Source organism: Zosterops lateralis (genome assembly GCF_965231275.1).
Source record: "Zosterops lateralis genome assembly, chromosome: 9".
Taxonomy (NCBI): Eukaryota; Metazoa; Chordata; class Aves; order Passeriformes; family Zosteropidae; genus Zosterops; species Zosterops lateralis.
Genome location: NC_139769.1, coordinates 29,923,065 through 29,946,133, shown reverse-complemented (window position 1 = coordinate 29,946,133; position 23,069 = coordinate 29,923,065). Strand labels below are relative to the sequence as shown.

Genomic DNA, 23,069 nt, shown 5'->3' with positions numbered 1-23,069 from the left:
AAAGCAACAATAAAGCTTACAGAACTTAGCTCGTACAATTTGCCTTGAAGGCGGTAGATTGGTTCCCTGAAATAGCAAATTGCAAAAATAAAGTTTTATTTCAGAAACATTTTCTCATTCTTTTCAACTCCAAACAATCAACTTACAAACATCTGTTTATTATCTCTACAATAAAAGGTTCAGCAAAGTCCTTTATACCACAAGTAACCAAGTTTCAACATTGAATTTAAAACGCCAAGCTTTTTCTTCACTTCTTTAGAGAGAAAACATTTACCCAATTAAAAAATCATTCATTTTATTTGTGTATTTTTGAAGAGCCAGATAATTGGCTGCTTTTCCTTTTATGGGACACTCCAAAGTGATGACAGTCGTTGTGTTTGACACATGTTCCGGCACAGCTAGATAAGAAGGAAATCTCTCCTCAGAGGGGAGAGGCTGCTCTTTGAAGCCATTGCAGTGTTTAGACCTTCGAGGTTTTTTTTTCATTTTAATCCAAACCATATATTACATCAAAAATGCCATTCATGCTGGTCAGGCTGTGGGGAATCATCCCATCCAAGAAGTTGCTGGATTATGTTAAGAAATATCTTGAAAATAAGTAGCAATTTCTTGATGAGAGGAAGAGATTGAATTTCTAGCCCCTAAAAGATGACTAGATCTCTTGCCAAGAACTCTTGTCTACAACAGCAGCAGAATAGGAGACTTCCTGAAATTTCAGGTTTATCACTTGGATCTAAAATCATTGGTCACACATGAAAACCTTGATCAGGAGGTGAAACCTCCTGAGCACTGTTTCGCCAAACTGCATGTGAAAACATCAGGAAGATGTTTAATACTGGTAATTATACAAAATTTCATTGTCTTATTTTTGCTACTATTTTTTATTTCATTCTCAAGTACTTACTAGTTCTGCAATATTTTTTTTTCTGTTTAAGACTTTGCAAAAACCTCAAAGAGAGGAAAAACTCTCCAAATCATAGCATTTTCCTCATTTTCATCTCATATTAAGAAGAGGACTGCTCCTGCCAAGTACTGAGAACCCATGACCCACACAAAAGCAGAGAAGGAAGGTGGGCTCAGGAGCACCAAGCACCTTGCAGAATCAACCCCATATTCTTAGGTGACAAAAGGAAGCAATTTCATTAACGAATCTCAGTAAAGATGCTAATTAACCTGAGAGCATCAACCACGGATTTGTTTATTTCGAGAAAGGCCTATGATACATAGTCAACAACTCTGTGATGTCAGCTGAAAGGTTTCAGAAGAGGTAAAGGCAAGTCCACATTTGCTTGCTGACTTGCCCTTCACTGCTGTTCAGCTGTGAACACATGAGGAGCAGCAAAACACACAAAGCACACACAGGCAAGTACTCACCAGCACCTGGGATTCTGAAATTCACAAGTTTGCAGTTAATGACAAAACACCAATGAGTAACATGAGAGATTCAAGGCACTGAACAGCATGGAGGGGAAGACACTCCCCAGCAGTGCAAGCAGCAGCAAAAATGCTATACAGTAAATGATGGTAACAATACGAGTCAGGTGGCTTTGAAAAGTTCAACAAAACAAGGCAATGAGGACACATTTATGTATGTTTGAAGCAAACAAAGGTAAACGATATGCTTAAAACAGAAAATGCAGTCAGAAAACCCAACAGCTTGGATTAACTTGCACATGCCATTATCCATTCTCTGTTAGGTGCCTACCTGATTTCCCACTGCACTTTTGTTAACCTGACTGCTTCTTTGTTGGGCACTAAGGGAAGCAGAGGAAAAGAGTTATGCTGAAGAAACTTGAACTAAGCCAGTTTCTGAAGAATAATTTTAGCAGTAATAGTTACTTTTGATTCCAGCAGAGAAAGCTAGATTAACACAGCAAAAGAAACACAGGAAATTCATTGCATATATGTGCATATTTCAACTGCTTTTCTGCCTGATTATATTTGCCTGCTAAGCACAGAAGGGACATGCATAGCAGACAGCTCCTACCAGTCATCTCCTTTGCAACAACATCCTTCTTGCATTGGTAAAGGTTACAAAAAGCACAGAGAAATTATGGCTCGTGTGGGTAACTTTGGAAACATTAGCCTCTATAAATATTCAGAAGAGACAAAAAAGCAAGCCATTTCTGTTATTTAGAGCAGTACAACAAAATCCTCCCCTGCTGGAGGCTCCTTAATAGCTTTGTCTTGACAGTTTGTTTTGGATATTATTCTAATATTTATATGCACTTTGAGGATGTAAATATAACCAATGGATGAAGCCGTCATAAAGCTGGTTCAAAGCTGAAATCTTACAAGAATAGAGCACATTTGAAATTAAACCATATTTAAAATATTTTGCTCAATTCTTGAACTTTGGTACTCATAGTTCCTGAAACAAAACACACTCCTGTCTCAAAACCAAACAAGTTGCCATTAATTCTAAAAGCATTTGCATTATGTGGCAGTTTGTGTTAGGCCACAAAATTAAAATATTGCTGGAAAGAAGAAGCAAAGCATTCTGAGAGCAGGCTTTGGCTGCTCAACCACCAGCATTTCACTGGTGACAGGAAGTTTTGTTTGGATTAGATGATACCATTTCACCAGGCATTGATTCACTGAAGAAAAAAGCATCCATATTCCAGCAGCTACAAAGGCTGCTCTGACAGAGAAAGGCAGAGAGGTGTGTCTGGATCAGAGCCTGTGGCCAATCCTGCTGTTTGGTGCACAGCTGCTGCTCCAAAAAAATGATGAAGCACCCAACTCAACTCTTGTACAAATTCTGATCCTGCCCTTTGGACAACACCATGAAACCAGCAGTCCACATGCTGCCTGGGAGAAGATTTACAAGGACATTTATTCCATGTGCCTCCTCACTGTGTTTAGCTCAATCATCCTGATCCTTTTGACCAAACAACTCTGCATTCCCCTGTGCATCATTTAAGTTGCATCATCCCTGATACATAAATTATGATTAAATGAAGTGCACACAGAAAACACAGCACTAATCCCAGGTTTGTTTTCCTAATTTTATCACCTTAGAAAAGCTAATTATACCATTAACACCATGCTTAGAAATAGTCCAGCAACTGGTCCTCTAATTAATGCTCTAAATACAAATTACTCTTTATGTAGATTGAAGCATGTAGCTGTTCTTGAGTTATACCAACTGGAAACAAACCCAAGCCCAGAATTTTGCCATTTGTTCTGCCAAACAAGACATTAATATTCTAAGATTCTGCAATTTTATAACTATGCAAATTTGTTCTAAATACTGACTTTGTTAAACCCCTCTCAAGACAATTCATATTGCACTGTACCTGCCTCAGGTCCTGCAGTGCTGCAGAGTAGTTTGCAATTTCTTGTGCTCTTATGACCAAGGTTCACAGGATTCACACTGTTACTGCAGCCACATGAGAAAAGCAGCTAGAAGGCTCGGCAAAGAAAAGGAAACACCAGGGAACCTGGGGAATCTGTAGTCCAGGATATTTAGATACTGCAGAAGCCCTATGCTACCTAACTTACTTCATTTTCCAGTTCTAACATAACAGCTGTAACAATAATACACTTATCGTTTCCAATTAATATTTTCTCCTGTTTGTCTCATAAGTGAATATATTTTAAACTCTTCTTTGCTATCCAAATTTTACCTTTTAGTTGAGCAGAAGTAAAGAAGGCTACTTTCCTTCCATCTGTTCCAACCTAGAGAAATCCCTACTTTAACTTACCAGTGAACTTAAGCCAAGAGTCACTTGTTGTCTGCTTATGCCCCATACACAGCACCTGGGGATTTCCAGATCTCAGCTGGCAAAAGAGAAGCTGCTTTCCCAAGAATTTGTACTTGGGAATTGTAAAGACACAGCAGCAAGGACCATGGAGGCTGCAGGAGCAGCACTCATGAGGGGAATTTTTCTGGGGGAGAAACGTAATTAAATAGCTACAGATACACCTGGAACTCCAGAATCCAGTACTATAAAATGTGGAAAGTTCCAACTTGACACAAGGAAAAGTTTTTGTGAGGTGAGGCAAGCATTGCAACAGGCTAGCATAGAAAGGCTGGAGAATCTCCAATTTTGGGAATTCTCCAGATCTGATTGGACAAAATCCTGAGTAGCCTGGTCTGAACTCAGCATGGACTCTGCTCTGAGCAGGAGGTGGGACTATGTGACTTCCCAAGGTCACAATGCACACCATGAATATACATGGAGTGGTTTTGGCAGCCTTTTTCCTGTCAGAAAAGGATGAAGAGTAGTAAATAGCAGGCAGGTTGTTATCTTGACCTCTAGAAGGCCAGCCACCATTCTTACAACATCATTTGTCAAGAGAACTGATAACAATATCTAGGACCCACAAACCTTGTAGGATCCTAGAGAAAGTTGCTCAAACCAAACACAAACTGTGCCTGGCTTTGCTTTCTCCCCTCTCAGCTTACTGAACTCCATGTTTTAAACCTTCAAGGCACACTGCCAGAGATGTAGAGCTTCCTTCACAGTGCTAACTAGAATCTGCCAGAGCCAAATACACACCTTGGTGCCAAAATTTGTTGCCAGCATCTCACATGGCCAAAACCTGTGATTCCAATCACTGTTATGGCAAATATGGCATGAATATGCCTGAAAGAACAAATATGGCATGAATATGCCTGAATTTATTCTTCAAAGAGTGAAGACATCTTCAATGTTTTTACTGGTGTCAAAATGTTGGTATGAAGTCCCTGAGGCACAAATTGCTGGAAACCAAGGGAGAACATTCTGGAAAATATTCTCACAGCCTTTTCAATTAAGCGAGGAGAACGTCAAACCAGGCCCTGCAGGCCATTCTGCTACTATTATTCTCTGCAGCCAAACAGCAGGCACACTTATAATTCAGTGACATCCATTATTCTGAGCAAAGCTGTTTCACACAGAATCACAGCTCCCAAAGTATGCATTAATAACAATGTGGAAAGACCACCAATATCCATCTCTGTGGTCCTGAAGTACGTGTGATTCCAGAGCAAGACATAAGCTCCAGCTTCAGTGAAACCAGGCTCGTGAACTGGGTGAAGACTCCCCTGCAACTGGGACAGATTCAACACTGTGGCTGTTGAGAAAGAGCATGGTCCTGCAGGTTTAGGACTCTGCAGCCTGGATCTTCACTGTCACACTTCAGGGCTTGTGTTATGAACATAACAAAAAAACCTCTAGCAAATAAACAAAAAAGCCTGGCAGTGTTTTTGTAACAAATTTTCCATATACTTACTTTGCAAAGCCAATGAAGTCTTCGTGGTTGGTGTTGATATAAGAAACCTGGATATCAATGAGCAGCAGCATCTATTATGGCAGACAAGAGAGCAAAATAGGATGGAAGAGAGAGATTGAAGAAAAGGATGGGAGAAAAAACCAGACCTCTTGAGTTCTCTGCATTACTGAATATTGTTTTCATAATTGTTTAAGCCAAAAGCAATATTTTCTAAATTCCACTGCTTCTGTTTCTGTGCTTGTTTAATAAGTTAGACTACAGAAGTCCTATTCCCTCTTCCTACTTTTTTCCTAACAGACCTCATTTTTCATTCTCTTGGCCCTTGTCCATTCCATTAAGATCAATCATACACAGGCACAGAAAATTTTAATAATCATATAACAGATTCCAGCTCTGCATTTTGCAAGTTAAGCAAAATTCTATCGGGAGCATTCCAACCAAGCCAGCAAGGAACCTAAACCTTAAACCTAAAATCCAGGTACCTGCACTTTCTTTATATACCACGCAAAGAAGTGATAAGTAATCCAGTCCTGGCCCAGAAAATGTCCAGTCCAGGTACCAGCCTGCCATTCTGGTGTGCACATCTGGATTGAGAGATGGGCTATCAACAAAATAACACAATGGTTTGTGTACTTACCCCTTGTCAGTCCTTCCACATCCCACAGAAAATTTGATTCAACCTTGACAATCTAACTCAGCAAAGAACTTGTTCAGATATCAGCAAAAATTCCCTCCCACCCTCCAACAGGCTCTGGAATATGCATGAGACTGCACTTCACCCCTGTCTTTCCAGACTTCTATTTAGCAGGGAGAGTAAGGAAAGAATTTATTGTTAGCAAATGGTGGCATTTAATCTCTTCAGCCTTATTTCTGCACAGTTCCTCAAATATAGCATCACTCTCAAGTTCTTCATAACCTCCAGAAGATATTAGATGCCTCACTTAGACTCAAATCCCCACTATGTTTTTGCTCCATCTCTCACCCCTGAAAATATTCTCACTAGTGTTTTGATTTATAAGGGATAACTGCTAACATCATAAATAATGATGTGAAGATGACAACCTATTTGGTCAATTTTTGGCATTTACAAAAAGCCCATATTTTTGAAGAACAGGAAAATGAAAATAAAACTAAATTATTTAAAATAACCTGTATTTTCTCCAAAATTTTGAGATAACAGTGTTCTGCCTAGAACTCTCTGCAAGTACAAGCCCAGCTAATAATTTGTTTTGTTCAATTATATTTATGACTACATTTGCAGCACAGCTCTCTAACTTGCACAGGGACAGGACTAGAGAGCCAGGGGTCCAGAACAGCTTAGGAGCTCTGCTGAGCTCCTCTTGCCCCAGTATTTCTCTTGTTACACTCTGCACTCTCCAGACAGTAATTCCTGATTTCACTCCCCTGGATTGTCTCATACGTAATCTCAGATTTGCAGTTTCCTGGATTTTGAATGTTTGGCTGAGTGATAAATGCTTTAACCAAATTTCTCTGAATTTTTATTTGTTTTTTAGCTGGTTTTGAACTTGAAGAAAAGCTTGTCACTCCCTCAAGGGTCCCAGTATAATGGGATGGGGTATATTAAAAATACCTCAAAACAAAGTAGAAGTAAGTTATTCCTGTGTGCATTTGTTTAATCAATTTTGATTTCCCACAAACAGCTCCAGTGGCCCCGTTAAGAAGTTGGCACAATGGCACAGGAACAAGCTAACAAGCTAACACTACTTAACCTTTCTGTAACAATTCTAGTCTCTGTCAAAGCTCAGAGGTAAAGAAGCAATTTTTCTTCCTCTCTGTAATGTGCAGCCTATTTAAAAAAAAAAATTAAAATTCATTGTCCTACTGCACTTTGGATGTAAGAACTATTCTCCCTCACACACTTCCCCAAACTGTCACATCTCCTCTTTACTCTCACCTGATCCTTGGTCTTCTCTTCTCTTTCACGAATGTAGCCAGCAACAATTCTTTCTGTTTCTTCACACAACCTTGGATATGTTGCCAACTGAAACAGAAAATTAATAGAAATTTACACCTGCAGAGGGGCTTCAATGGAATACAAACAGGGGAGCCTCTAGCTTTCTTCCTTGGAAGAAAGCAAATATTATAAATGCTTGGGACTAAAAGTCAAGCACACTGCAAAAGCAAGCCTTACTTGCTGTTGTTCAGGGACTGGAGAGACCTAAACCCTTGGATTGCTGCTGTTCTTTTCCTCCAGGTAACACTGAGGAAAAGACACTTTGGACATATCTGGGGTGAGGTTCCTCTCTCTTCTACTGGGCCTAATTCCAGAGTGGTGCTCTAAATGATTTCCAAATTTCTTGTTTTTTAAAGGCTCCACCTTGTGGCAACATCTTTACATAACAATACGGAAAAAAGCATGATACAGAGGTCAGTTTGGCCAATACCACTGGGAAGAGTATCTGCACAGTTAATTCAAGTGACATGTCTTCCAGACTTCAACAAAAGTGAAAAAAGACCTGGAAACTGCTGAAAATATACCAGAGAATCCCCTTCTCTATGTTATTTGTCTTTCTGGTTTTAAGAAATATCTCCTCTACTTGGTCATTGGTACAAAAAATATGTTTTTTTTTCCAGAAAAAATGCAAGACAATATTTCTCAACAACCTCATCATACCTGTGCTAACATCCCAGAATCACTCCTGTACTTACTATTATGGGGTACCCTGCACTGGGATTGTGGGAATGGCAGATGGACAGGTGAGACTGCAAAAGCAGACAGTCAGCTAGGAAGTGTAAACATGATTTTAAGGAGGAAACTGAGGGCATCTCTTGACTCAAAAAACACCTCTCACCATAAGAATCAAAATAAAGGAATCAAAAAATGTACTTTTCCATCATTACATTATTCTGAGCACTTTGCAGCAGTTGTAATTAATTACCTGAAAAAGTCCTACTCTGCCCAACAAGTGACTGAATCAGAAATCTCTTTGAACACCATAAAATGCTAGACATGCTTTGTATTAGGTACTACACCTATTTATTTTACTTACATTACCAGATCTATGTGCAAGCTACCTTTTTAGTGCACTTCTTGACGGTGTTGATTAACTCTTGCATCACCAGATCCACACTTTTTAAGCAGGGTCCTTTCAGCTTAACTATCTGTTTTTTAACAATGGCTTCAAAGGCCATATCTGGAGTGAACAAACCTGTTCTGTGGACATAAAATGATGTGTAAGACAGTAATAAAAACACCAGGCAAGGAAGACTTTTTTAACTGAATTGCATAAATCTTTGCTTAAAAGCTGTGCAATAACAATCCCTACACCAACAGGCTTCCACAGAACTAAATTTGCTTATGTCTCAAATAAAGTATCATTCTGAGTAAGAATATACACAGAATATAAGAATATAAGTAGAAACATGCTTGAAAGATGAAACTCCTTCAAGAGGACTGCAAGAACTCTAAGGAGTACTGCTACAATGCAGTAAAGCCTCAGCAGCAGTGCATCAAACCTTAGGGATGAGCAGCAGCTGCAAGCACTCCATGCACAGTCCCTGGCACTGCAAATCCATAAGAATCCTATGGCTGCACTTTTCACTCACACCAGAAAATAAGGTTTTGTTACTCAGAGTCTGACATGGAGAATTTCACAGTTGGGCACTGCAGAATAAATGAATCTATAAACAGCTACCCCACAGACCCAGTTCTAAACAAATGGTCCTTGATTCTCTTTCAAACACTGTTGTCCAAGGTCTACCTTGGCAGATAAATTATACAAAAAAACCCCACATTATAAAAGCACACCCAAACTATCAGTTCACAACAATAAATCAAGACCTCACGAGCACGCAAGCAAGGAAAGGTCAAATACTGCACCACAGCTACCAGCATCAACCATCTGAGAATTTACCAATCAGGTAACACAAGAAACATTTCCCAAAACACTGAGAACAACAAAGCTTGTGAGCAATGCTCTGGGAAGATATTGCACCTGTACCATGTGAGCAAGCAGGAAAACATGGGAGCACTTGCCTGATCCCGTGTATGTTCTTGATGGCATAACTTATCTCTCTCCGTAGTTCCTTCTCGTTGAATTCCATCTAGAGGAACAGCAGCACACAAGAGCACATTAGGGGAAGGTTTTAACAAAACAGACAATATCCTCTCTCCCTATATAACCATAAGACAAGCAAGTTCAGCTGTTAAAATAGTAACTCCTAATTACACTAAACAATGCTTAAGTATTTTAAAGTGTCTTTAGCACTGAGGCTACAGGCACCAGTAGATATTGTTGAAAATCACACACTCTTCCATTCCAGATATACCAACAGCTGGAATGATTTTAAAGACTTGACAGAGTAAGCCAGAAACAGGATTTGGAAGACTCCACTTTTTTTTTTTTTTAAGCCTGGTTTCTTAAAGTGGTACAACTTACAACTTCTGTGATTATGGTCTGTTTATCTTCCCCTTCCAATTCTACAGTTTTCAACTAAATTTAAGAGATGAGTTGTCTCAATGATGAAGTTATAAAGCTTTTCTTTAAGTTTCTTGGGAGCCAGCTAGCTTGAAGAGAAGTCGGTGTGGTCAAAAATGAAAGGGCCATTACCTAAGTCAAACCATCATAGAATGATATGGGTTGGAAGGGACCTAAAGGCCTATTTTCCATAACTCTCATTTTAATGAGATACCAGCTACTTGAACACAAGTCAAATTACCAACTCTGTCTGCCTGCTCCATTTAATCAGAAGAAAGGTGCCATTTGTGATAAAACAATAGGAGCTCATAGAAAATAGTATGAACTGGGACTATAATTATATTCTAATTCTTCTATTTTACAATTCTTAGCATGTTTCAGCATCCAATCCTAGAAGTTAAGCCTAATGTCGCTATTAAAACTTCATGTAATTTCTTCCACAGTTAAAAGTCTATTCTTTCAATGAGATCTTCTCTTGGCTTCACTATCAGTATGAACATAACAATACATAAATAAAATAAAGCACATCAGCAGGATAGATAAATACCTTCACGAGTTCAAACGGAAAACGTTCATGGAAAATACGATTGATTTTGGCACCTCCTGAAAGTTCTAGTGTATCAACTTGATCTCCTGATCCTTCAATTCTTTTTTCAAAGTCCACTGAAAACTGCTGTACCATCCTAAATGTCAAAGAAGGGGAGGAAAGGAAAAAACAAAGAACAATCAAAACGCAGAGCAATTTAAGCGTATTAACTACCAGCTCTTATTTCAGTACTATGCAACCTGTACTGCGCATTCAAACACATTCAGCAATTACCAAAAGTACCTGTACAGCTGATTCAGCCAAGCTGCCAATCCATAGAACCCCCACCTACACACACTCCCTGCATCCCTGCTGTCTTGCACTGCAGTCTAATAGCATGATGTGAATCCAGTGCTGGAAAATTCAGAGGAGATCGCAAAGGAATTTCCCCATGCCAAAAGGCAAACCCAAGGACTAGTACTAACGTGGTGACATGCCAGTACCACAAGCTCTAGCTTACTTGGCTGTGCTTTGACTTCTGCAGCAGGACCATTCAAAAAAACCCATAGGAGAATTCTCCCAGTCATGGAAAAGTCAAAGCTGAGGTCCCTCTGTTTTTGCAACCAAAACATCTGGAGTAAAGTCACAAGGAACTCTTCTCTACTCTCTTGAACAGTTGTTACAAAAATAAGGAGTAAATCAGTCTTCATCTGGCTCAAGAAAGCATCTCTAGTTCAGCTGATTGATTACTTTTCCCCCTGAATTCCAAAGTTTTAATTAGAGAATAAATCCAGCCCCACTTACACATTATCACAATCCAGCACTATTACCATCTATCCCAGAGAACTGAGAATGCTGAAAACCTCTGAAATTAGTCAGAACAGGAATGTGATAACAGGCACATAAGAGAGAAGAGCTAGGTACATTTTACACTTCTTCTTCCTTCACATGTTTCCTCTCTAAGAGGTAAATTTTATTTGCATATAAACACAGAGGGCTACAACTGAAGGAAAAAAAAATGGGAGAGTGAAAATAGGAGATCTTTCAGGTGAAAAGATAGGCAGTACTGAGTATCCAGCATCCCTGGAAAGAGGCCAAGGAAGGAAGCAGATGCAGCAAAGCAGCAGGTGCTAAGTGGTGTTCAATCCACAAAATCAGCATTGTCCTTCCTCCCTGGTGCTAAATCCACAATCAAGACAGGGCTGCGATTCCACCTCCATCTGATTCAAGTCAGATGAACAACCATCTCTGTTCCATCACTGTTATCAAAGTCTCATCAGACAGACTTATTTTGCAGATGAGACCCAAACCAGACAGTGACTTCAGCAGTGAAAAAGCTTTCTAATCCAGAATTGATGATGATAATCCTCAAGAATTTGCCTCACTGCTTTCTGAAAACACGCAAACCTTTACTAACAACTCCTGCAGCAAAGAACTCTGGGTCTTAGGTGCACAAAATATGAAGGACGACTATTTTTGATTAATTTTGACCTTGCCATCTCTAGGTTCTTTTGGACAGCCAACTTTTTATACTAGAAAAAGAAGCATTCTTTATTCTTCTTCCAGCCTCCTCATCTTACAGACTTGCAACACAATGTCTCTCCCTTGTTTGAGATCATCTTTTTGGCAGACAGAAGAATGTGTCTACACAATCAGAAGCAGTTTTTTACCTTTGATCATTTCTGCTGCACATCTGCATGCCTTTTCCTTGTTCTGCTTTCTCCCCTTTCTAGGATTACTAAAATTCATTTTGGGCAAATTCTATTGAAATTGTAGTATAAATAAAGAGTTTTGAAACATCAAACACAGATTTCTTTGGAGCTTGTGTAAAGAACCCTTAACAATATCCTAATGTTTAAATTTAAACCAATCAGATAGAAGGGGGAAAAAAGCAAACCAAAGCCATCCAAAGTAGAAAAGTGGACAAAAGACACTCACTGCAATAGGGCTTTCGTTTTTCTGGTGGGATCTTCTGGTCTGAAGTTTTTGTATACCTCTACTTCATGTTCTATAGAAAGCAGCTGGCTCTGGAGTTTGCTTCTGAAGGCTGGCAGGGTATCCCGAATATGATTGGTAAGTTGCTAAAAAGTAAATAAAAGTCTTTTTATACTGTTAAAAAGATGAAAGTAGGAGCACAATCATTTCCTTCTGGCTGCCAACCATATCAGCCACGACCTGTGCTAGTTTACCAGTGCAGTTCCTTTTGATCTCTGATGCAATGGAGACTGTTAAAGAACAATCTAATATTCCTGGAGCACATACATTGTTAGGAGGCTGAAAAAATTCCTTCATCCTTTCACTCATTAAGCCCTGTTACTACACACCTGTTTAGTTACACCTGAAAAAGTTACACACATTACATGGGTAATTTAAAATTACCTCTCATCTCACTGTGCTGATGCCACACTCCCATTTTGCTGCTTTTCTTAAGAATGTTTTACAATTCCCTATGTATTTGTTCAGCACAACAACTCCTTTATGCTACAGCCACAAGGCAAAGAAGGAAAGAAAGAGATTCTAAGCACTCACAGTGTGTTTTTACACACACACACATATGTTTTAATGTGTTAAGACAGCACTGACCATTACTTACCTGTGCCACAAATTTCTCAGGTATTGGACACATTCCTCAATTAAAAGCAAATTGGACTTCTTCCACTATACCCCAAACTCTCTTCCCAACTCCAGCCAGACAAGCTATACATTTAAACTAACACCAAAGTATATAAACTCAAGTTTAAAGTTGCTCAGCAGACTGACAGGCACAAAATCAAAACCTGGAGTTTCCCTGGAGCACCACCTTGTGGATACAAAGAAACTGAAATATTACCTGAAACCGCAATAGGTCCCCAATATCTTGAGGACAGAACTATGTAGATCTTCCCATATCTAACATTCTACACACAGTAAAAGCAACAGAAGATCAACAGTTCCTACTGAAGGAGGTAAATATTCAAAACAGCTGTCAAAAAAGTCAATAGCAATGCAAGTCAGGCCAGACAAGACATTTGAAAGGCTTGTGTTTCAGTCTCCAAACTAAGATATATGGATTAAACTTCCAGATGTAAACCAAGGCAAAACATTCTAAACACAGATAAAAATGCAGGGTACAAGCAAGTTCTTGCATCCTGATGAAGACACTGGCTCTGAGGCACAAATAAATGGCATTAGTAGTCTTTTTGAGTGAGCCCAGAGCACTCCATAGCCTGGCTGTCAAGTTACAGCTGCAAAGTCACTGTAGCAAAAAATTAAGCAGACCAGCCCCTTACTTTTCTACTTTGATCAGGAACATTCCAGCTGTTTCCAGCTGCTGTGAAAAATGGACAAAACCAGGCTGACCTGGTCTTTGCCTATTCCAGACAAAAAGCTGCAATTTGACAGTGAGCTGGAAAAAACAGTACCAAGTTGGACTTGTAGGAATGCCAAAACACTGGGCAATTGATAAGTTAAATGTAACAGTTGAGGAACAGGATGGTATACTTCCAGGAAGGGAAACAAATCTTATTTTTGATGTTCATATTCAGTATTCTAAAGGACATGGGAGCATAGAACTGCCAGTAAAAGTCAGGAACTACAACTCTCAGCAAGCTTTTGTATGCTACATGTAATATACAGCTTTGTTTTGACCTTGAGCAAATTAAAAATACTGAAAGCAGGAAAGGATGAGTGAGATTCAGTGACCAACTTCATTCTAATACAGTTTTTATATTGGCCCTATCATTAAAAACCTGCCTTTAACCACAAAGGCTTCAGGTTTCACCTGGTTCAGAACTTTCTGGAGATATGGTGTTCCCATCCGATCTGCCATGTGCCTGTAGGATGGGTGGGAAAGAAAGAATTTCCTTTCTGCTAGAAGAGCTGCCTTTATGTCCTTCTTCCCATCAATGTCCTTCTGGCTTCTGTTTACAACACCAATATAACCTAAAACAAGACAAAACCAATGGGTAAATCAATGCAGCTATTGCCTGAACCACTGAATTCTTAAATAGAACCAGACTGTCTCACTCAAACAAAACTTTCCAATTTACGCATTTCAGATCATGTTTACAAGAAGAAAAGTAACCTTAACACTGTCTAAATTGTTCATTCTGTTTACATATAACAGATAGACTTCCTTTTAAATCATCAATTCAAATAGAGAAATATCTGAAACTCTGGTGAGCTCCAAAGAAACCACTTCAAAAATAAACAAAAATCCGAAATAAAATTGAAATACACACACAGTCTACACAGATAAATGATATGACATTAACAAAATAATAAAAAAAAATTCTTCTCATTTGCTGGACCAACAAGCTCCATGGGAGGAGACAGTTGTCTCACCAATAAATTATAACTAGAATCAAAATTCTTGATATTATTAACAGAATGAGCAAATGTGGCAGTAGCTGCCAGAACACGGAAAATTTATGGCAAGGATCAAAACTGGTTTACAGCAAGATCACCAAAGCTCTGGTGCTTGCTTCTGTCATATGAAAAGAAAAAAACCAAAAACATTCTTTTGTTACAAGGAACTTGGCAGAAAAGAAAAATATTGGCTAATGACATGTGCTGGCATTACGCTGCATATTCCAGAGGAGGCAAGGATTTTTCAGGTCCAGAAAGGATATTTTTAGCACAGCCACCTTTATGTTTGCTGAATAGATAACTGCAAAAGCAAGGAACACATCGAGTCCAGCATAACCTCTGATCCATCTCCAGGACTCCCCAACACCACCCCATCCAAGCCACTTTCTGGACTGCAAATAAAGGCAACTGAACATTCTCACCTCTACGAAGAGGGAGGAGTTTGTTTTCTAGAACTTCTCTTGCATCTGTTCCTTCATCCATCAGATCCAATTTTGTGATCACACCAATGGTCCTAAGGCCTGACCAGAGTGGAAGCAGGAGGAAAAAGTTGTTGAAGAATCATTTAGATTCAGAAGAACAATTACATCTTACAATTATGTAATAACATATCTGTGCCCTTCTCAAAGCTATCACACAATAACAGCTCCAACTCAAATTATGATATGTCTGGATAACATATCTGTGCCCTTCTCAAATCTATCACACAATAACAGCTCCAACTCAAATTATGATATGTCTGGAAAAGGAGGGAACATAATTGCCAGTGCTGAAATGTGTTCCTCAAAACTCCTTAAAAAAGCTCAGCATCCCTACAATATGACTGTATAAAATTTATGGTATAGGTATCCGGAAATCCCATCACCACCATCCCCGATTTTGCCCAGCAGTACAAAAATTCCTAAATAAGCACAGTCGCACTTGCTCATAAGAGATACTGACAACATTTTTAAAATTCATTTACAGCAACATTACCCAAAAAATATTGATCTAACAGTTATACTGTGATGTTGAAGATCATATGAGAATATAAATACACATCTGTATTACATATTATAAATTACACAACTTCCCACCAGAGTCAGTCTCTTATTTTCAATTATGTTATTACACTTGAGAACACAAATTGGTAACGTTCAATCCTGCTTACCCTGAGGGTCCACTTCCTTTGCCAGCTTCAGGGCATCTGAGTTGGCCAGGTCAGTGTTGGCTGGAGTCACAGCCAGGATCAGGCAGTTTTCCCGAGAGATGAACTGCATTATCATGTCTCTGATCTGCTGCTCAATGTCTGGAGGCTGATCCCCCACTGGCACTTTAGTGATTCCCGGCAAATCGATGAGGGTCAGGCTTAAGACTATATGGACAACATGGATGATAAAACTGGTTAGCACACCACACCTGACACAGAGGTCAACACATGCATGGCTGCAGACAAGTTTAGGTCACATACACCCCACATAACTACCTTTACCAGCAGATAAATATGTCAACAGTTGCCAACAAAATGCCAAACAGTTCAAACAAAATGCCTGACAATCTGCAAAGACTTGTTTCCCCCATTGGTCTGATATCTCTGGATTTATTAGTAATATTTAATATTTGAAATATTGCAACTAGTATAAAATGATGCTTATATCAAATACCCTTGAGGGCTCCAAGACAAATGAACACAGCTTTCTGAGTTTTGTCCAGCAACAGGAGCACAGGCAACAGACCACTCTCATTGTATCCTCCAAAAAAAACCCAAAACAGTTGGTTTTATTTTTTAAATATAGTGTTTTTCTGACCATGTTTTCAACTGTGTCTCCAATTTAAAAAAATCCCAAAAAACAATCAGTAGCTAGCCTAGCTTATATAGCAAAACTGTTGTTAAGGGGCTTGGGGATATGTTGTTGGTTTGGGGGTTTTTTGTTTGTTTGTTTTTTTAAATCTGTAACATCTTCAGAAAGTCAGAAAGATGAAAAAATTAATCCATTAAGAAAACCTGGTTTGCTCTGGTATGATTTCCCCAGTAAAGGCCACAGTGCCAACTAGAGGCATCCTGGCTGGGGATAAGTATCCTGCCACTGGGGTGACACAGCAACCTTCGGACAAATGAGAAAAATTCAATTCCTAGAAAGGAAATCAGGAGTGTATTTGGAGTCTGGTTAACAGAGACAACCATGGCTGAACTAAAAGACTGATCCTAATAAAACAAAGCAAAAGCAATAGGTAGGAAATTTTCACTTTCTCCTGGAGTCAGCAAGTTCAACAAAAACAAGCTTTGAGGCAGGGCATTTAGTTAAGCTTCTCTGCAGCTAAAAAAACTCACGTGCTTCAGCCAAACACACCACTTGTCCTATATCAAAGACAGATTCAATGGAAAACATTTTCTCTAGATTGTCTTCATTAAACTGGGCAGATGGCAACCAGAGGAACCAACTTTGATATATACAGGGGGTCTTCAACAGAAAGCAACTTCAAACGCTATTACTGTCTGACTATATTTTTAGTGACAGCAAACAATAAATTTTCAGTAAGGCAGGGAGACACAGAGACTTTTTGGATCAGGGAATTCCTCTGGAGAGTGCCAAAAGGAAGTTTTGTTACTAAGTCCCATTACTGGTCTTTAGTAACTCAGCCTCAAACCTTTTCCAGCCCAGAAGATCAGTCAATGAGAACAGATACAAAAGGTGATGGCTACACAAACAGAGCCACATAATATGTTTATATGACATAAATGTAAAATAGAATGATTTTACCTACCGTGAGGAGAATATATTCTTAAATTAATAGGAACTGAAGAAATGCCTTTGTTCATTCCTGTTACTCTATCTGTTTCTACTTCAATTTCCTGACGAACTTCATCAAAATCAGTAAATTTCTTCCCTTTGCAGTGTAGAAATTCAGCATATTCTGTAAGAATATCAATAACAACTCTGCATTTCACAGGCTCATTGACTTGCACACCCACTTTCAAGCCCCCAGAGTTCTTCAGAAGTGTGGGCACAAAAGCTGGTCATCATGGCTATCAGAAAAGCATTATGACTGCACATCTGAAAACCAGCCCTCAACAAGAAAGGCTCAGTTAAAAGTCAAGTTGACTGGATGTGATTTACTGCTCCTATCTTTAGCACATCATCTTCTGGAACAATGTGAAAGATTCAATTATATGGCATTTACAGTAATAGAAGAGGGAACAGATTAAGAATGAGATTCTGAGTTTTCATCTGATCTCATTAATAGATCCTAAATGGAAAAGTAATTCAAATTTTGTACCATGAAAGATTTTTAACATTTGCTTCAAAAACTAACACCCCACGTTACACATTAATTTAATAATGAATTCTGTAAATTTTTACAAGTTCAAAATGAAAATAAGATCACTTAAAAACACTGTAATATTTTTAACACAGCTTCTCCTTTCCTAAAAGTTTCCTGTAGTCTAAATATGAATCATGTTTACAAGTTTGCAAAAGTGTCTATAGGAATAGCTGTGATTTCACTGAAGTGGTAGAACAGAAATAATTCCCAGGTCTTTAACATCACACAAATTGCTGTTTTACCTTAGAAGAGCATTGACCAGGAATCAGAGACAGATAATTTGTTAGATCCAAAGACACTAACTCCCTGTTTTGACTTTTGAATACAAATACTGATAGTAATTACTGCAACCTTTTGGTTGCCTGCATAACCAAAAGCACATCCCAGGATTTTAAAACTGGAGTTTCTTCCTTCAAAGCAGAACACAAAAGTTTATCTACATAGTGAGGCTGCCATCAGAAATAATGACATAAAGAGTAATTCCAGACACCAGCTCACATCCTGTTCCCAGCAGGTCCCAGGAGAAAGGCTGAAAAGACTTGTGCACCTTCCAGTTCCTTTCATCCTGCAAGCCAGGCCAGATCTCAAAGTTCCCTTTAGAAGTTTTTTCCCCAGAAAATGTTACTTGGTAACAAGCCCAGAATAGGCAGTGCAAAGAGCTTGCTTGGTACTCTAAGAACAGCAGCTGACAACACCAGATGTGAGAATATGGATTAAAAGAGGACCTTAAGTGTCAGTACAGAAGCTTGTTCCCCAAAAGTCACTTTGTTACTATTACTGACAGAGCTGTTAAAAACAAGTAATAGTAATAAATAGTTAAAACTACAATAAATAGTTAAAGCAAACTGACAGAAATAAAGGACAGAGTGGAGGGGAAAACATGAAATACCCACCTGTCTGTGCTACAATACCATAATCCCTCCAGATTCAGTGTGTGAGGAAGAGGGAAATTCACCCTTGTTTAGACAAAAATACATTGCTTATTTTAAAAACAAAAGACCACCTAATAAAAAACCACCTTATTTTATATCCTTTTTTCAGCTCCAGCAGCAAAATGACAATGACTGAGAGTTTTGTTTAATTATCCATTGTTTATTAAAAAAAAAAGAAATATTTAAATATTTCAAAAAAAGAAAAATAACATGGTGCACAAAATAAAATATCTCAGTTGAGAATTTACATTTGTAAAATTTGTCATCTCAAGGTTGGCAAATAGATACCTAATGAAAAAAAAAGAGCTGACAAGTGGTTCATATTTTATCCCACTTCTTCATGCACAGCTCCTGGCATAAAACATACATATTCTTCTTAGTTATTTTTTTTCCCCCGTGGATCATCAGATTTTCTCAGGAAATTATTTCTAAATCCAGTAATTAATAGTTGGTGCCCAGCTGTAACCAGTTCACTCAGCTGGTAGCCAAGGAAGCTCTTCTCTTTGTCCCACTTCACACTCAGTAATAGATTCACTGTCTGACAAGGCTTGAAAACAATCCAAATAAAAATGTTTGCTACTTTTTAGCTGGGTTAATATTTATCAAAACTCCTTGCTCCTGGTGCCATCTGTGGTGGCAGCAGTGCTGAAGGGATAAACTCCAGGGTGGCTCCTAACCTGCAGGGCCACACGCAGCCTACGGAATAAGAATTCCAAGGGACAAGCAGCGCTTTGTTCTGCTCCTTTCAGCCCTCAGCCTGTCCTTGGCAGTGATGCCTCCAGCCAGGCTGGAGAAGCACATGCTTTAATGTAATCTCCACTTTCCAGCTTTCATGCACAGAACAATACTAAGAAAATATTTTATTTACATTTTTGTGGGATGGACACAAGGCCAGACAAGAAAAAGTGATCCTGCCTGACACCCAGCTTTCAGACATGTCTTTCTTTTTATAAAACTGAACTTAGATTAAGAGAAAGAACAATTAGATACAAAATTAAAACAGTTCTCGCAATTAAACTAGCTTTTTTTCCCCCAGATTCATTAAAAGCACCTTGGATAACACAGAATGAAAAGGCTACCATAGTTCCTTCAGTGCATCCACAAGTGATTAATTATCTCTTCAGTTTTGATTAAATTAGACAAATCACACAAATGACATATGATGTGGGATCCTATCTTTTAAAATGCTCCTTATTTTTCCTATCAGTTACATCTCCCTATGCCATTATGATTTAATCTAGCATAATGATATATTGTTATGAGCACTAAACAGCCACTGCTGTTCTCAAACTATTTAAATTATATAAACACTTAAGATATTTCATAAATTTGTCTCTAAGCTAAAGAGAGCCAGGTGACAAGGAGCAGCCCTTGGAAATACATAAGGGATGTTTTGGAAAACATCCTCCATTCACATCAGGCTGAGCCCAAGAGCTTACAAAGCCCAAAGATTTTACTCTGTACAGAATAATCTGTTACTAGAGGTCAGGAGTTCACCAAGATCAGAGACCCGGATTCAGAACTGCTCTCAAACTGATTTCAAGCAGGGTTGCTCCAAGTTGGTGGCAGTATCCAGTGAAGAGTACTCAAAAGGGATTGAAAGTATTCCAAAAAGGTGGTGCATTAAATTGTAGGACTGTAGCAAACATTTTAAACATATGCAGCACAGGAGGAATATCTGCTATTACTGCACCTTCTATCTGTCAGCCCCTTGGGGAGATATCACTCAAGCAACAACACTTTTTACCTTCAATAAAGCATCTCCCAAAGCCTCAGAACTCTTTTCAAAAGAGTGATTTCAAAACGGTGTTTTAAAAACATGAAAATAAACATCAGCCAAAGTACTTCACCTTTTCTTTGATGATGGCCAGCTTTTTCTGAACAGCGTAAATGCAGTTCAGTGAATCTAGACCATAGCAAATCATTCAATGGTGCTGCCTTGAAAAGAGAGGAAGTATCAAAAGCCCTTGTTGTCCTACCCAATCTACAATCCCTTTTCTGCTTTGCCATTTCTCCAGCTTTTCTAACAAGCTGGAGATGAAATACTCAGAACTGAGTTATTCCACTGCTAACCTTCTGCAGAAAGGCTACAAGAAACAGAAGTCCCCTGGTATTTCCTGAAGACAAAACAGAAAATCCTGGCAATGTAGAGAATGACAAGAATATCATAGCAGAAGATATTAAACATGGAAAGCAGTGCAGACCTGAGCAAAGTAACAACCACAAGACAGCAGTTCATGCTCTTAGGAACCAGTGAAATGGTTCAGTACAAGGGTAGACACTTGTACCAGAGGAGGAAAAGCATTCTCTCCAGCATCCCTGTTCATCATCTGAATGAGAGTGGGATCCAGGAAATGGCAGCCACTGTCTGCCTTTCCTCCTTGTAAAGTGCCTGCTCTCTTTCCTGCTATTGGCACTGTGGCATTTTTCTAGTTTTTGTCCCCGAAGACCTCCAAATGCCTGCCAGCTGATGAAGTCTCTAAGACCATTTGTATTAGCTGAAATAACCAGTCTAAATTCTTTTAATATTTCTTTTTCTGTTAGAGGATTTTTTTTTTACCACCAGATGGCAACAGAAGATGGCCATGCCTGATGAGTAGTCTTGCAATACATGAAATTTGGATTAAAGCTCAACAACCTCAATAGAAAAGAGCATCTGCGAGACTTCAGAAAAAATCAGAATGTCTTTTAAACCTTATGATTTACTTTCCACTTAGTATGCTAATTAACAGAACTGAAAAAAATGAGGATATTATAAATATGACTCATTTATCTAAAAAATGTCCACTCAGTAATGATTTTCAAAATTTGTTAATCTGCTGAAGCAAGAAGAAAATCTGAAATTGCTCCAGAAACAGTTAACAACATTAGGAAAATAACTTTCCTAGAGCCAGGATATTTAAGATGTAAATAACAAATAACACAATTTACACAGCAGGCAATGTATTTTTAACAAAGAGAAGATCTACTACAAAGGCTTCACACATTTTTTTGTTGCCAGTGCTGTTCAAAAACAATGTAGTACCTAATCTCAAAGAATCTAGTCATTATCTCACCTGCACAGGCAGAAGAAAGCACAGCAAGAAGAACAGATTGCCTAAGGTTACACAGAATGGGTGGCAGCAGAAAAAAACCCAAAAAACTCATGAACAAACAAAATACCAACAAAAACGCCAACCCATCTCTCAAGAGCTCAGAAATTTCAAGTCATTACCTTCGAAAGCTTACTCAGCAGAACCAGTTAAAATAACTATTAACTGCAACAAAAACTACCTAACCTTACTGCTGTATTAGATCAAAAAAACACCAAGCTAAGAACTACACTCTATGTTGTCAAACAAAAACTTAGAATGTTGAAGCAATAAGCTTTAATGTAAAAATTAAGGAACACCAACTCAAAGGAAGAAAAACCTACCAGCTCACAAGTACACTCAAAATTCTCATCCCAAGTCAGCTGTGCACCAACACTTGCATCATAAAGACACACAATTTCTCACATTATCAAACTCAGAGAAAAATACTAAAACTACTAAAGACTGACTTGGTACCTGCAATATTTAATTAAAAACTTAGTATTTACCTTCAATATTTCAGCAGAGTACATATTTGTATGAATGTGGAGTGCAAATGCCATAAAGCCATTTAGGAATTGTGCTGGGACCACTAAAACATGTCATTGACTAAAGGAGGCCAACAGGTCACTGCAAAATAGCTCTGTACAAACTACACGGAACTCTTAAAATAGGTAAACAAAATTTTTTTAAAAAAATAAATATATATATATATATATATACACACACACTCCACATCTCTCATGAGATGCATTTCTTACCATTGAATTGTTTATTGTTACCCCTGAGGGGTAGCAGCTCTTTAACCAGATCTCTCAGATGCTGGAGGATCACTAGTAACTCCTTTACAATCAATTCCTGCTGCACCCTTCCGTGCCATGTCTGACCCTCATGATGGATGGGCAAAGCTTTCTCTTACCTTGATGTGCACAAATGCCTCCTCTGCTCATTCTCATCTCTTAGTGCAATGACTCAAACGAATATTTAACCTCCTCTGTCAATCAAATTCACATTCCAAAACTATTCTCAGCCACTTCAAAAATGTTCCTGAAGTATCTTGTAGTCATCTGTGCATGCCTGTATAGAAAGTGCCCCTTCTCTCCCAAGGAATACTCCAAGATTAACAGTTACTTTTAAGTGTCAAGAAAAATCCTAGGATTAAGAATTAGTTCTGTTTACTACAGCAAGAATTAGCTGATACAGCCCTCTAATTATTCTATAACATTGTAGA

At 38.6% G+C, this 23,069-nt stretch overlaps 1 protein-coding gene across 2 annotated transcripts in view; it reads right to left on the bottom strand.

The window, feature by feature from the left end:
• Window positions 1-23,069, bottom strand: part of DNM3 (dynamin 3) — a gene marked incomplete at both ends in the record, with an annotated part of 168,274 nt that overhangs the window by 126,851 nt on the left and 18,354 nt on the right. The window contains 12 exons of one of the 2 annotated variants that reach the window (XM_083867688.1): window positions 37-66; window positions 1,706-1,754; window positions 5,221-5,291; window positions 7,136-7,222; window positions 8,257-8,395; window positions 9,218-9,285; window positions 10,207-10,342; window positions 12,124-12,266; window positions 13,946-14,106; window positions 14,955-15,053; window positions 15,683-15,886; window positions 17,278-17,427. In XM_083867688.1, the coding sequence (XP_083723814.1) occupies window positions 37-66; window positions 1,706-1,754; window positions 5,221-5,291; window positions 7,136-7,222; window positions 8,257-8,395; window positions 9,218-9,285; window positions 10,207-10,342; window positions 12,124-12,266; window positions 13,946-14,106; window positions 14,955-15,053; window positions 15,683-15,886; window positions 17,278-17,427 (1,337 nt within the window). The remainder of the gene's footprint in view (window positions 1-36; window positions 67-1,705; window positions 1,755-5,220; window positions 5,292-7,135; window positions 7,223-8,256; window positions 8,396-9,217; window positions 9,286-10,206; window positions 10,343-12,123; window positions 12,267-13,945; window positions 14,107-14,954; window positions 15,054-15,682; window positions 15,887-17,277; window positions 17,428-23,069) is intronic. The other variant, XM_083867687.1, reaches the window with a different exon arrangement.